Source organism: Panulirus ornatus, chromosome 11 (assembly GCF_036320965.1).
Source record: "Panulirus ornatus isolate Po-2019 chromosome 11, ASM3632096v1, whole genome shotgun sequence".
Classification (NCBI taxonomy): domain Eukaryota; kingdom Metazoa; phylum Arthropoda; class Malacostraca; order Decapoda; family Palinuridae; genus Panulirus; species Panulirus ornatus.
In genome coordinates, this window is record NC_092234.1 from 46,768,949 (window position 1) to 46,784,070 (window position 15,122).

General features: G+C 38.9%; 1 protein-coding gene across 5 annotated transcripts in view; it reads right to left on the reverse strand.

Annotated features, from left to right (window-relative positions):
- Positions 1–3,458: 3,458 nt before the first annotated feature.
- Positions 3,459–15,122, reverse strand: part of LOC139751469 (nuclear hormone receptor FTZ-F1 beta-like) — a 515,727-nt gene continuing 504,063 nt past the window's right edge. For all 5 annotated transcript variants that reach the window (XM_071666907.1, XM_071666905.1, XM_071666906.1 and 2 more), the window contains 3 exons: positions 14,542–14,696; positions 14,061–14,155; positions 3,459–7,109 (listed from right to left, as the gene is read on the reverse strand). In XM_071666907.1, coding sequence (XP_071523008.1) covers positions 14,066–14,155; positions 14,542–14,696 — 245 coding nt within the window. In that variant the 3' untranslated portion in view covers positions 3,459–7,109; positions 14,061–14,065. The remainder of the gene's footprint in view (positions 7,110–14,060; positions 14,156–14,541; positions 14,697–15,122) is intronic.

A 15,122-nucleotide genomic window follows, 5' to 3' on the forward strand; every position in this document is an offset into this window, starting at 1 on the left:
CGAACTTTAGAGCTTGCGGTGTAACCTCATGAAGGAGTCTGGTAATATATATATATTTATATATATAATATATATATATATATTATATATATATATATATATATATATATATATTATATATCCCTGGGGATAGGGGAGAAAGAATACTTCCCACGTATTCCCTGCGTGTCGTATTTTGATTTGTCGCTGTCTCCCGCGTTAGCGAGGTAGCGCAAAGAAACAGACGAAAGAATGGCCCAACCCACCCACATACACATGTATATACATACACGTCCACACACGCAAATATACGTGCCTATACATCTCAACGTATACATATACACACACAGACATACATATAAACACATGTACATAATTCACACTGTCTGCCTTTATTCATTCCCATCGCCACCTCGCCACACATGAAATAACAATCCCCTACCCCCTCATGTGTGCGAGGTAGCGCTAGGAAAAGACAAAAAGGCCACATTTGTTCACACTCAGTCTCTAGCTGCCATGTAATAACGCACCGAAACCACAGCTCCCTTTCCACATCCAGGCCCCACACAACTTTCCATGGTTTACCCCAGACGCTTCACATGCCCTGGTTCAATCCATTGACAGCACGTCCACCCCGGTATACCACATCGTTCCAATTCACTCTACTCCTTGCACGCCTTTCACCCTCCTGCATGTTCAGGCCCCGATCACTCAAAATCTTTTTCACTCCATCTTTCCACCTCCAATTTGGTCTCCCACTTCTCCTCTTTCCCTCCACCTCTGACATATATATCCTCTTGGTCGATCTTTCCTCACTCATTCTCTCCATGTGACCAAACCATTTCAAAACACCCTGGAGTTACTGGAGTAGATTTAAGAGCAGAGGACAAAGCCTTAAGGCAAAATCCTCCCTTGGGCCCCCTTCTCTGTTCCTTCTCTTGGAAATGTAAAATCAGGAGGGGAGGATTTCCCGCCCCAACTCCCTCCCCTTTTAGTCGCCTTTTCTGATATCTGGAAGTGGATTTAGCAGCGGATGGAACAATGGAAGCGGAAGTGAGTCACAGGGTGGGGAAGAGGGCAAAGGATCTAGGAGCGATGAGAATGTGTAGAAGGCAAGAATGTTATCTCTGGGTATGTTTGAAGGAATAGTTGTTCCAAAATGTTATATGGTGGTGAGGCATGGGCTATAGATAGCGTTGTGCGGAGGAGGGTGGATGTGTTTGAAATGAGATGTTTGAGGACAATGTGTGGTGTGAGGTGGTTTGATTGAGTAAGTAATGAAAAGGTAAGAGATATGTGTGGTAATAAAAAGAGTGTGGTTGAGAGAGCAGAAGAGGGTATGTTGAAATGGCAGGTGAGGTGTATTTCAGGGTGGAGTGGGTGACATGTTTATAGACGACACTAAAGGATTATTTTCCGGTCTAAAACTGGCATCGGTAAGTATTTTGAGAGTATGTAGTTTGTTAGACCCAAATCTCAAGATACATGGACTCACTGTATTTGATATCGCAGGTACACAGTTGGCCAAGCAACACCAAACCTCACTGTACATGGATCTCTTTTTATGGATACGCAGTTCAGTCTGGATACTATGTCATGGAAAAATAATGAGTTTTCAAAATTGTTTTTCTCATTTCTTCATCAAATTCAGTGATTTTCATAATATCATCATTTTGCCTGTATAAAGTGCTTCTACTTCTTTGGTCAAAATGAACTGGAATTTTTTTATGGTCATTTACAATTACTTAAGCACTAACCATTGGTATATAATTTTTTGTTTTCTCAGCTGTTTATTTGTTAAATGCAGACTTTTTTTTAATTATATCACCTCATGGCCCCTTTCACTGAAGGGCCTTCTGCCACTTCAAGGTTGTGCTACTTCCAGTAGCAGGGAAATTATGAACTCCTTTGCACAGAGAAGCTCCACAACAAGACTGTACTCTCTTTCGTCAACAGACAATGATATAGTATGGCTTGCCAAAGGTGACTTTCCACTCGTAGCACAAATACAAGCAAGCAAAGTCCAGTTTCGACATTGATTTTCTATATATGGTTACAGATTGCAATGTGACATGTTCACACTTTTTCTGTCAAAATAGAGGAAGAAATACATTTTTTGGTGGACTAATTTGGACCATGGTGAAGGGTGCTTCATGCATAGCCTGATGTACTGCAGGGAGGGCTTGGAGCAGCTAGTGGTTAGTAATCATCTCAGTCTGGAATGTTATCCTTGTAGATATGATCTGCCTATAGTATTCTACGTCAGGAGACCCAAATACCCAGCCAGTTCTTTTGTGGATGTACCAAGCGAAACAAAGCAAAGTATTGCCTTAGAAGACAAGTTTACCATAATCAGTAGACTAGAATACAGTTATCAGTTGTGTAATGTAGCCTGCTTTCATGGGCTCAACAAGTCTACAATTCAAGCCATACTCAGTGCCTTCCAGAAGATCAAGGACACTATATCTCAGGCTTCACTAGTATCAGCATGAAATCCGTCACCTCATCAGTACCTCATAACTCTTCTGCAGGTTAAGTTAGCAGTGATTATGATGGTGCCGGTGAAGTCTCCAGCCATTAAGCTTTTACCATTTTGGGCCACATAAGGGTTCATCAAAATTGTACTAGTGTGTATTTCAATTGGATCAATGTTATAATTGACTCGAGATGTCTCCGAGATATATAGACTTTCCTGAAATACAACAATAGCGTACTTTGAGGTTTGGGGGCATGACCTTTGTGGTGATATTCATAGTGTGAGCAGTAAATATCATGTGTCAAATGTGATGTCCAGTGTGGTTTGAGTTTTCTCAATGAGTAATGGCCAACCATTTACAGTGATGGAATGCTGCAGGAGGGATGCACATCCATCTAGGGTTAGGATGATAGCGGACACCTGTGGGGAAGCAGAAATTCTGTTTCAAGTAAGCCAGTATTCTAATTCTGCAATGTAAAAATGCATTTTTTAAATTGTCTGTGAGGTCATCTTCAAATGAAAGGACTCACAATATGTCCATTGAAAGGTGAAGGAACATCAAGTAGAGAGAGATTGAAAAGAGTTCGATAAAGAACTGTTCCTTGGGGAACTCCACTGAAGAGCTTAAGAATATTGGATAAATATATATAATGTGCAAAACTGAAACATTAGAGGACAATATGTGTTGTGAGGTGGTTTGATTGAGTGACTGTTAAAGAGTAACAGAGATGTGTGGTAATAAGGGGAGTGTGGTTGAGAAGGCTGAAGAGGGTGTGCTGAAATGGTTTGGACATATGGAGAGAATGAGAGAGGAGAGGCTGACAAAGAGGATATGTGTCAAAAGTGGAGGGTCAAGGTAAAAGTAGAAACCAAATTGGAGATGGAAGGATTGAATGAGAAACATTTTGAAAGCCTGGGGCCTGAACATGCATGAGGGTGAAAGGCATGTACAGGATAGAGTGAATGGGAGTGATGAGGCATCATCATGGCAAAATTATACACATTATATTTAAGTATATTTATTAAAAGTTTCCTTAAAATACTAAGTACTTGCTCCAGTAGACAACAACTATTTACAAGATACCAAAAATACAAACGACCTAGCTTTATGAAAAATCCTCCATAGCACACATTACAATTCATTTTGATTTGCAGGTTTCTTTCATTAAGTTGTAATTGTTTCTTGAGAAATAATTTTTGAAATCACCTTTCGAGATTCAATGAGGCGAGAGATTCCAATATTTCAGTAATACCAGGTAAGGATTTAATGACTTAGGTGGAAAGTGTCAAACTAATCTGGTAAACCTGGTGGTATTCGAGAGTCTTGCTCCGAAAAAAACAAAGTGTGTAAGGACTAGTGATTTGGCTTGCCGGGGTGGACTGATATGGGCGCACACGGGCGTCTGGGGCGCAAGGGCGTGTTGCGGTGGTGTTGTGCAAAGAACACTTGTCTATCTCAATAGTTACAATTCACGGAGAACATTAGATTAACTCTAATCCTCTGTATTACAATAACAAAACTTTGTGTATGATATGTTTATTAGATTTAGAAAGGAAGAAAATTTTGATGAACAATACTAGGATGAACAAGTTTTCAGTGCATCAGGAAAAGAGAGGTGAGTTCCGCCCACGCGCCCCTGACGGCACAAAGCCACGCCCACTAGCCTCTGTCAATGTCAGCACCCTGGACGGTCTTTGCTGCGTTCTGCACGGGGGATCCCTGAGACCACTCACCCTCTCGCCTACAAACCATAAACCTCTTTCAACATGGCAAGTATATAAGAATCAAATAGTTACATTATCAATAAAACCTCTGATATATGAGATGATGAAAAATAAATTCAGACTGTGAGGACTGACGGTGCAGGCGAGTTGGGAGGGCCCCCGCACGCCTTCTCGCGGCCGACCCATGCACCACTCTCATGAGGCCACCTCGGCTCTTTGGAATAACCCAGCGGCCTCAGAATTGCTCAACATTAAAATAATATCACAAGAGTACATCTTGTTCACCAAAAGGGGCAATAATTATCTTAGACATCAATGGAATGTTACCAATAACAGCCTTCATGAAAGTGGTGTGAAACTGAGAAAAAAAAAATATATCAGGAAATGTAATGCAAATAAATTAAAAATCTCTTCTGTAGAAAACATAGAACACTAAATTCGATAGTACCATCTCTTCGTCTCTTCCAAAATAATCTTGTGCACAGCGCAAGATGGAAGAGAGGCAAAACAACGACACATTGTGAGCTACTGATGAAAATGGAAAGACACTGGAAAAGAGTTTACAGGTATGAGAAACAGTTTATAATAGACCCCAATTCTGACACATTATGTAATTTCTTGGCTGTTTCTGAGTGGTCCCACTTTCTTACACCATTTTCTGATGGTCTGTATAAAAGACTTAACAATTTATGAAAATTTATGCACAAAACAATGTCTTAGACTGGGACTACTGCAGGTGGCTATGCTTACAAAACATTACAGATATTGGTCACAGTCTATTGTACATAATTCAGAAAAAGTAAAGTACAAAAGTTGGCACTTTGCTCCTATCTCACTTCTGTTTCATCCAGTAGTACCTACTAAAGTACCATGGATAGTTTAGTACCACAGAGCTCAGTGCACAATTATCATCACAGAAGATATTAAAGTTTTTGTAGCTCGTCATGTTTGACACTGTGGAATCGTAGAGTTATAGAGAAATGGAAGATATCATCTTTTAATAATATAGGATCTCTTTCTTCATATATAGTAATGTTGTTGTATAACAAAGATGGAAATTTTCACTGAAGATATAAAGATATAAGAATATAATGAAAGATTTATATAAATAAAATATGAAAGAAAAACAGCTAGTATGGAATATAACTCTATGGTGCCACACTGCCGCACTTGGTTAGTTGCTGGCTGACAGGTACTGTGTGTAAGGTTGGTGGGGTGATGGTGTCATGCTTGGGCCAGTGCTGCAGGGTTGATTCTACATATATATATATATATATATATATATATATATATATATATATATATATATATATATATATATATATATATATGCATACACACACATACATACATACACTCAAGAGTGTATGTATAGTAAAAATTACCATGAGTTGGAACTCCAAAGTTTAAGAGTACTTTTATAATCTGATTTTCATAGTATATAGGATACCAAAAGTTTATGAAAAATACTGGCGGGTGAAAAAGTTTAATAAAGTTGTGAATGTGTGATAGGTAGCCACAGAACCCCACAGCCACTTTGGATACCCCTCAACACCCTCCCATTGTGATCATGTTGCACAATTCCCCAGCACAGTGGAATTGTCACAGATTCACACAGCCAAGCAAAGACCAGAGCTCTCTAATACCACTGACTGGGATATCACTGGGGTTCTTTCATAAACTGACTAGGGTCCAAATTTATGAATGATCTTTATGAGTTATAACTTTAGTGGTATAATGTGACTGTCGAATGACTAGTAGGTGTCTAATACTGTCAGTCAACGGGCAGACATATGCCATTAAAGCGATTTATTACAATATATTATAAATGACCCATATCCAGTTATGAATTACTTTGAGAAAATTATTATCATGCGTCAATTCGCATTAGAGAGTTTCAGTCTCTGGAGGCTTCTGGCACCTCTACTACTGCTGCTGCTTCACCAGTGTTGCCACTAATTAAGACACTGCTGCTTCCTCTCACTGTAGCCTCCATGAAGCACTTAACGAACAGACTAAAAAAAAAAATCATTCATAATTTAATTTAAAATAGTAAAAATAAAATTAAAAATCATTCATAATTTAATTCAAAATAGTAAAATAAAATAAAAAATATGGAATTATATGGATAAATTATGGTAAAAGGTCTTCTGGCTCTATCTACTGAGAGAGCAGAGACTGCCATAAAAAAATAAGTGATATAAAAGTGCACAGGTTGCTATATCAAAGAAAATATGCAAAGGTGCACACAAACACATCAGACTCGGTAACAATCTTTGGACATTCAGGTAATGAGAGGAGACACCAGTGGTAACAGCAGCAACAGGTGATGCTGGACACATGGCATGGGAGAAGATATTCTAAAAAAATACTGCTTCTGAGAGTATATCCACTGGAAGACAGCGTGTAGCTTTGAGTCCATGCCACAGCCTCTGGAGATCTCCCATCAGGTATATTGGCGGTGGACGCATTCACTTAGCAAAAGGTAACTCATGTCACACATTATCTGATGTTTTTCTAATCTACCCAGTGGACTCACATTATAATTCTATTACATTTGGTATCTAGGAATTATATATGAAGTTGTTATGATATCTACATAATGTAAAAAAATTGTCCTTGAGTTGTCCCTTCTAAATTTACAGCTCCATTGATGATTCACTATTTCTATTGAGTCTTGTTTGCATGATGATGAATGAGTACACAAGGTGGGATGAGTAAGTGACGTCCACTTGTCACAGCCATAAGGATGTCATCACTTCAGAGTCATAAACTGCAGATCCAATTCTGTTGTCATAGCAAATTGGTCCTTAATTCTTGATGATTTGTCTTGACAACTTTGCATCTTGACGTGTCATGAACCTGAAGAGATGACGCATACCTGAGGGAGATGCAGCAACTGACGCTGAAGACGAGGTTGCACTCCAACCTGTTAAGAGAAATCAAATTCTATATTACAATGCAATCAAACTTTTCTGTTTGAACAGAAAATACAGGCTTAAGATGAAATGTTTCTATATCCAGTTACGCATATCTCACACTAAAATGTAAGAGACTGGTAAAAAAAAATCAAGATATAAAAATTATGCACACAAAAAATATATGACTGCATTTATCGCAGTTCTAATAACCAGTGACATATATATATATATATATATATATATATATATATATATATATATATATATATATATATATATACATATATATATATTTTTTTTTGCTTTGTCGCTGTCTCCCGCGTTTGCTAGGTAGCGCAAGGAAACAGACGAAAGAAATGGCCGAACCCACCCCCATACACATGTATATACATACGTCCACACACGCAAATATACATACCTACACAGCTTTCCATGGTTTACCCCAGATGCTTCACGTGCCTTGATTCAATCCACTGACAGCACGTCAGCCCCGGTATACCACATCGCTCCAATTCACTCTATTCCTTGCCCTCCTTTCACCCTCCTGCATGTTCAGGCCCCGATCACACAAAATCTTTTTCACTCCATCTTTCCACCTCCAATTTGGTCTCCCTCTTCTCCTCGTTCCCTCCACCTCCGACACATATATCCTCTTGGTCAATCTTTCCTCACTCATTCTCTCCATGTGCCCAAACCATTTCAAAACACCCTCTTCTGCTCTCTCAACCACGCTCTTTTTATTTCCACACATCTCTCTTACCCTTACGTTACTTACTCGATCAAACCACCTCACACCACACATTGTCCTCAAACATCTCATTTCCAGCACATCCATCCTCCTGCGCACAACTCTATCCATAGCCCATGCCTCGCAACCATACAACATTGTTGGAACCACTATTCCTTCAAACATACCCATTTTTGCTTTCCGAGATACTGTTCTTGACTTCCACACATTCTTCAAGGCTCCCAGAATTTTCGCCCCCTCCCCCACCCTATGATCCACTTCCGCTTCCATGGTTCCATCCGCTGCCAGATCCAATCCCAGATATCTAAAACACTTTACTTCCTCCAGTTTTTCTCCATTCAAACTCACCTCCCAATTGACTTGACCCTCAACCCTACTGTACCTAATAACCTTGCTCTTATTCACATTTACTCTTAACTTTCTTCTTTCACACACTTTACCAAACTCAGTCACCAGCTTCTGCAGTTTCTCACATGAATCAGCCACCAGCGCTGTATCATCAGCGAACAACAACTGACTCACTTCCCAAGCTCTCTCATCCCCAACAGACTTCATACTTGCCCCTCTTTCCAAAACTCTTGCATTCACCTCCCTAACAACCCCATCCATAAACAAATTAAACAACCATGGAGACATCACACACCCCTGCCGCAAACCTACATTCACTGAGAACCAATCACTTTCCTCTCTTCCTACACGTACACATGCCTTACATCCTCGATAAAAACTTTTCACTGCTTCTAACAACTTGCCTCCCACACCATATATTCTTAATACCTTCCACAGAGCATCTCTGTCAACTCTATCAAATGCCTTCTCCAGATCCATAAATGCTACATACAAATCCATTTGCTTTTCTAAGTATTTCTCACATACATTCTTCAAAGCAAACACCTGATCCACACATCCTCTACCACTTCTGAAACCACACTGCTCTTCCCCAATCTGATGCTCTGTACATGCCTTCACCCTCTCAATCAATACCCTTCCATATAATTCACCAGGAATACTCAACAAACTTATACCTCTGTAATTTGAGCACTCACTCTTATCCCCTTTGCCTTTGTACAATGGCACTATGCACGCATTCCTCCAATCCTCAGGCACCTCACCATGAGTCATACATACATTAAATAACCTTACCAACCAGTCAATAATACAGTCCCCCCCTTTTTTAATAAATTCCACTGCAATACCATCCAAACCTGCTGCCTTGCCGGCTTTCATCTTCCGCAAAGCTTTTACTACCTCTTCTAGTATATATATATATTCTTCTTTCTTTTAAACTATTCGCCATTTCCCGCGTTAGCGAGGTAGCGTTAAGAACAGAGGACTGGGCCATTTTTGGAATATCCTTACCTGGCCCCCTCTGTTCCTTCTTTTGGAAAAGTTACTGATCAGATTCATTATAAAATCCTGCTGTGTCAAAACCATATACATTAAGCATGTTTCTTTGGTCATTCTATGTAACACAGAATGAGCTAATGAATCTTTGCATGATGTCCAAGTTTCTATATCGGCAGTGTATTTAAATCTTTACTAACACATTTTTTCAAAGAAATTTCTTTTTGACTACTATCATGCAAATACATTCTACTGGCCTCACTGATTTTTCCCCCTTTTATATATGCTTTATATGCCTTACATTCCTATTGTGCATCTCTTTATTCATCTTAATATCCTAATGCTTAATATGTTTAGTATTAAACAAAAAATAATTGCAAATGATGTTAAAGCAACAATGTTTAGATATGATATATCGATCACAAGATGAAAAGAACATCTCATCAAATCAACAGACCTTTTAAAAGCACCTGAAACAGTGAGTTTCACAAAGATCTATAAGCAAAGTCACTATGGGTTACAAGCAAGCTTTAAACATCATGAATACACAAAAATATTCCCTATTCCTAGGGATGGGGAAGAAAGAATACTTCTTGCATATTCCTTGCATTTTGTAGAAGGCAACTAAAATGGGTGGGAGTGGAGGGTCAAGAAACTCTCCCATCCTTGTATTTCAGTTTCTAAAAATTGGAAAAGAAGATGGGGGCAAAAGAAGAAGTGCTCATCCTCCTCAAAGGCTCAGGCTAGGGTGTCTAAATGTGCGTGAATGTAACCATGCTGAGAAGAAAGACGAGATATGTAGAATGTTCGAGGAATGCAACCTGGATGTTCTAGCTCCAAATGAAACAAAGCTCAAGGAAAAAGGGAAGGTCTGGGGTCAGTGTTACGGTAAAAGCTTAGGAAGAGGTTACCTTTCTGGTTAATGAGAAGTTGTGGGTATATGTGATAGAGCATAAAGAAGTGAGCCTCAGACCAATGTGGGTAAAATCAAAAGTGAATTACATGAGGTGGGTGATTGTTAGTGCTTATGCACCTGGAAATGAACTGACTAACTATGATGAAGGGAGAAATACAGTGTCAATAATTCTGATGCAAGGAGTTGAGTATTAGATTTAGGTGTTTTAAATGCTAGTGCGTAATGTGGCAACTCAATGTAAAATTAAGGTGCATGGAGTACCCAGTAATGTGAATGGAAATGGTGAACAGGTTGTGGAGTTGTGTACTGAAAAAGTACTGGTGACTGCAAATACTTGAAAAGAGGGACTTAAATAAGTATGCATAGGTTTAAGGTAGATGGTATGCAGGCATTGATGGCTTATGTACTAATTTATAGACATACCGATGGAGACTCTTGGATGTGAACGTGCTGAGAGGGTCAGCTGCTGGAATGTTTGATCATTACTTGGCAGAGGTGAGGGGTGAAGGTTTGGAAAGGCTTTCAGAAAAGAGGAAATGTTATGCTTTGGAAGAAGGCGATAGAAGTGAGTGAGTTTGGAAATGGAGCTTGTGAGAAGAAATACCAGAAGAGATTAAGTGTTGATTGGCAAAAAAATGTAAGTAAATGAAACTAAGGGAGCGAGCTAGGAAAGGAAAGTATTCAGGGAAGAACTTCTTGCACTGGCAAAAGAGGTGTGAGGCATACGGAAGGTGGGAGATGGGCATGTGAGGCGGAGTTTTTTCAATTTAGGAGCTGGGATAAGATCCAGGTTAAACCTTATCATAATGAACCTAAATTAGGCAAATTCCAAGCTAGAGTTTTGAGTCCAATGCCATTCAGTTCTTTAGATGCTGGAGAATAACCGCAAAGACCATTTTCAATACCTGATTTAGACTTTACATGTTATGACCCATGCTATGTTGCCAGTTAAAGTGTGACTCCAAGTGATGGTCAGATGGACTGATGGATAGAATATGTATGATGATGATGACAGACAAAATGATTCAAAGTGTTTGCCATGCTATGCAGGTGACACAATAACAAGGAGAATGTTCCATTGAACTCTTGTCCCCAGCAGAATACCATAGTTATTGATAGTAAAATAAGAATGGGTAAAAGTATTGCTTTGAAAATATCAAAAACATCTGTACTAAGTTTCATAGCCAAAGGTGGAACTTTTTTGAAGTTATGTGCCATATGAAGTTCCAAATTGAACCTCTTTAAAAGCAAGACTCAAATTAGGGCTATAGATCTTATATCATTCAGATTTTTTGTTTCATGAATATCTGATTTAGACTTTTTATGACATGACCGTGGTTAGATTAAGATTAAATGTATTTTCAGGCAAAGGAACAATGGACAATGGAAAATAAACAGATGATGGATGATAACAAAAACAGATCAGAATAATTCTTGATTTTCTACCATGTGAAGCAAGCAACACAGAAATATATGGAGGGATTTATGAACATGATAATGGTGCATTAATGTTCAATAATACTATAATCCACTTCTGAAGGGGGCAGTAATGTTTATGTTCATTTTTGCACTTTAATGCAGATTTTAGTAAGTTAATTTTCATATTTCATACAGCCAAATCATTTCTATATTCAAGTTGAAATTTCTTTTTGCCAAGCCTAAATAATTATACATTTGTAAACAACACGTCTGTTCCTTTGTGTTTTACACGTGATGGCATTAGTACCTGCATTCTTACAATGTCCCAGAATAAAGCAAAATAGCAATCACTTCCACATATAATAAATATTTAATGTTCGTTTCTAAATACCTAACTTGAAATTAATATTGACAGGTCGAGATAAAACTGATATCCTCCATATACGCTCAATGTGTTTAATGAAAGACTAAGACATTTCTACCTTTGTGTTTAGGATGGGAAAAGAGGGAAAAGAACAGACTTTTGTACTTATGCAAGGGGTGGAAAAAGGTCTCAAAGGAAAATAAGGAGTGTGCAACATCTATGGATTCAGAAAAGGCAAATAATAAAGTGAATACGAAAGTACTCTGAGAGCCTTTGATTCTATATTGTTTGCATGTAATTCTTTCAGATGCTGTGAAGAACTTTGATGGAATTAACACAAGCATGAAAGTATGAGGTGACATGAGTAAGTGGTGTGAATTAAATGGGGGTGTGTCAAGGTCGTGTGATGTCAGAGTGGTTATCTTATGTATCTATGGATGGGGTATTCCATGAGATCAAAGTGAGGTAGGGTGATTATGGTGTGATATCTAATGATGGAAAAACAGAATGGAAGTCACTGCTGCTGTTGTATGTAGATGATATTGTGCTGTTTGCTATAAGGTTGGATAAAATGGTGGAACCCTGCCCACAGGAAACAGCATTGCCACCCCCTGTGTCAGCGAGGTAGTGCCAGGAAAAGACAAAAAAGGCCACATTCGTTCACACTCAGTCTCTAGCTGTCATGTGTAATGCACTGAAACCACAGCTCCCTATCCACATCCAGACCCCACAAAACTATCCTCGGTTTACTTCCAATGTTTCACATGTCTTGGTTTAGTCCAATGACAGCACATTGACCCCTGTATACCACATTGTTCCAATTCACTCTATTCCTTGCATGCCTCTCATTCTCCTGCATATTCAGGCCCCGATTGCTCAAAATCATTTTCACTCCATTCTTCCACCTCCAATTTGGTCTCCCGCTTTTCCTTGTTCCCTCCACCTTTGACATATATCTTCTCTGTCAACCTTTCCTCACTCGTCCTCTCCATATATCCAAACCATTTCAACACATCCTCTTCTGCTCTCTCAACCACACTCTTTTTATTACCACACATCTCTCTTACCCTTTCATTACTTACTGATCAAACCACCTCACACCACATACTGTTCTCAAACATTACATTTCCAACACATCCACCCTACTCTGCACAACCCTATCTACAGCCCATGCCTCACAGCTATATAATATTACTGAAGTTACTATTCCTTCAAACATACCCATTTTTGCTCTCCGAGATAATGTACTCTCTTTCCACACATTCTTCATTGCTCCCAGAGCCTTTATCCCTTCTTCCACCCAAAGACTTACTTGTGCTTCCATGGTTCTATTCACTGCCAAGTCCACTCCCAGATATTTAAAACACTTCACTATCTCCAATTTTTCTCCATTCAAACATACTTCCCAACTAGCTTGTCCCTCAACCCTGCTGAATCTAATAAGAGAAGGGGGCCAAGTGAGGATTTTTTCCTCTAAGGCTCAGCCTTCTGTTTGTGAAACTACTTTGCTAATGCAGGAAATGGTGAATATGCATGGAAAAAGAATAAATATATATACAGTAATGAGCTGGCCTTGATTTCGGCATTCAGTTACCCATGCTGTCTCACCTAACATTAAAAATGCACATAAAAGAAAATTTAAGCATAGGTTGGACAAGAAGCCTGCATGAAGTACTTGCCCTAATGCTCATGTATGGCTCTGATAGCCAAATGTTATCATGGAGGACAAGAGATGTAAAATCCAAGAGCAGTAGAGGAGGGTAATTTGTGTAGTATGATTGAAAAAAGGATGGCAGACAGATTGGAGAATGAAGCTGTGAGATTATGTGGCATAAAGAAGGCATCAGAAAAGATAGTATGCTCATGCAAGGCAATGACAGATGAGAAATTAGTCAAGAGAATATACAGCAGTACAGAAGAAGGTAGAATGTGGAAGCGATGGACAAATGTAGTGACAGATTTGCTTTGAGATAGATATGTTTCAGGTGATGATACTAGAGGAATGACTGGGAATCAGATACAGAGGAATGGAGACATTAGTGTCTCTTAATGAAACACCTTTGTGTGATAAGGGAAAAAGTTAAAAGCACATATATAGATGAGGAGGTCCATGGGTTAAAGATGTTGTGTACATTATTGTAGAGGTTGTATGTACTTGATTCACATACCTTAACTAATGGTCCCCTCTTAGTAGCTCGAAGAGGAAATTGAAACTTGGCACATCTCCCTCCTTCTTCTTCATAGAGAGCATTTCCTTACTCGCCTGTAAGAGGAATAACAATGAATACATAAGAAACTTAACCATTTTGTATTTTTTCATCCCCTAAACCATACTTGTGATCCAATATCACAAAATTTTTCAACAATATATGTAAGTATAAGATTATATAGAATTCAACAAAATGAAATTTCTTATCATGGATAAGCTAATTGGCACTGACATGATTTATTTCTATACATAACAGTCTATGTATCATTCATCTCATTATAGGCTCTATAAAAATGGCACAGACTAATAGTTCAGGCTCAGAAAAATCAAATTTGATACAAATGGTCAACTTCATTTACAAAGAAAAATGTCATACTGGTCAATGCTTCCTGCTATTACTGGCCTGCAAATAATTAATCAAAGGATTGAAATATTCTCACCTGACATGTGCGCTGAAGTTCGGGGATGCGGAGGAGAAGTTCTCCGAACTTGGGTGGCAGGTGTGGGTAGTGCGTGAGTGTATACTCTTGCAGCGCTTGGACCACCTTCTTTTGGGAGTCACGCACCTTTTCCCCTTCCTGCAACCCTGACACATCTGTAAAGGTAAGATTCAGGAAATTTTACAATGTAGACACGAATAAAGTATGAACATATATATATATTCATTGATAATTCTATTTATGATCACCCCAAGACTAATTTCTATGAAAGAGTCCCAGTGCTACCCAGGGCCTTTCCTAAGGATCCTGCAGTCCAAAGCTGCGCTACTTCCTGTGTCAGAAAAATGTATACTCCTTTGGAGTGAGAAATTTTTGATGAGACTGTACTTCCAATGATACATCCTCACCAGAGGTGAATTTTTACATGCAATGCAACCTCTTGCAGGTGGAGTTCATCAGCACCAATATAAATATTCATCATTTATTATACTTGATCACTAGTTCCTGCGTTAGTTAGGTAGCACCAGGAAACAGATGAAGAATGGCCCATCCACTAATATACACAAATATATGCATAAATG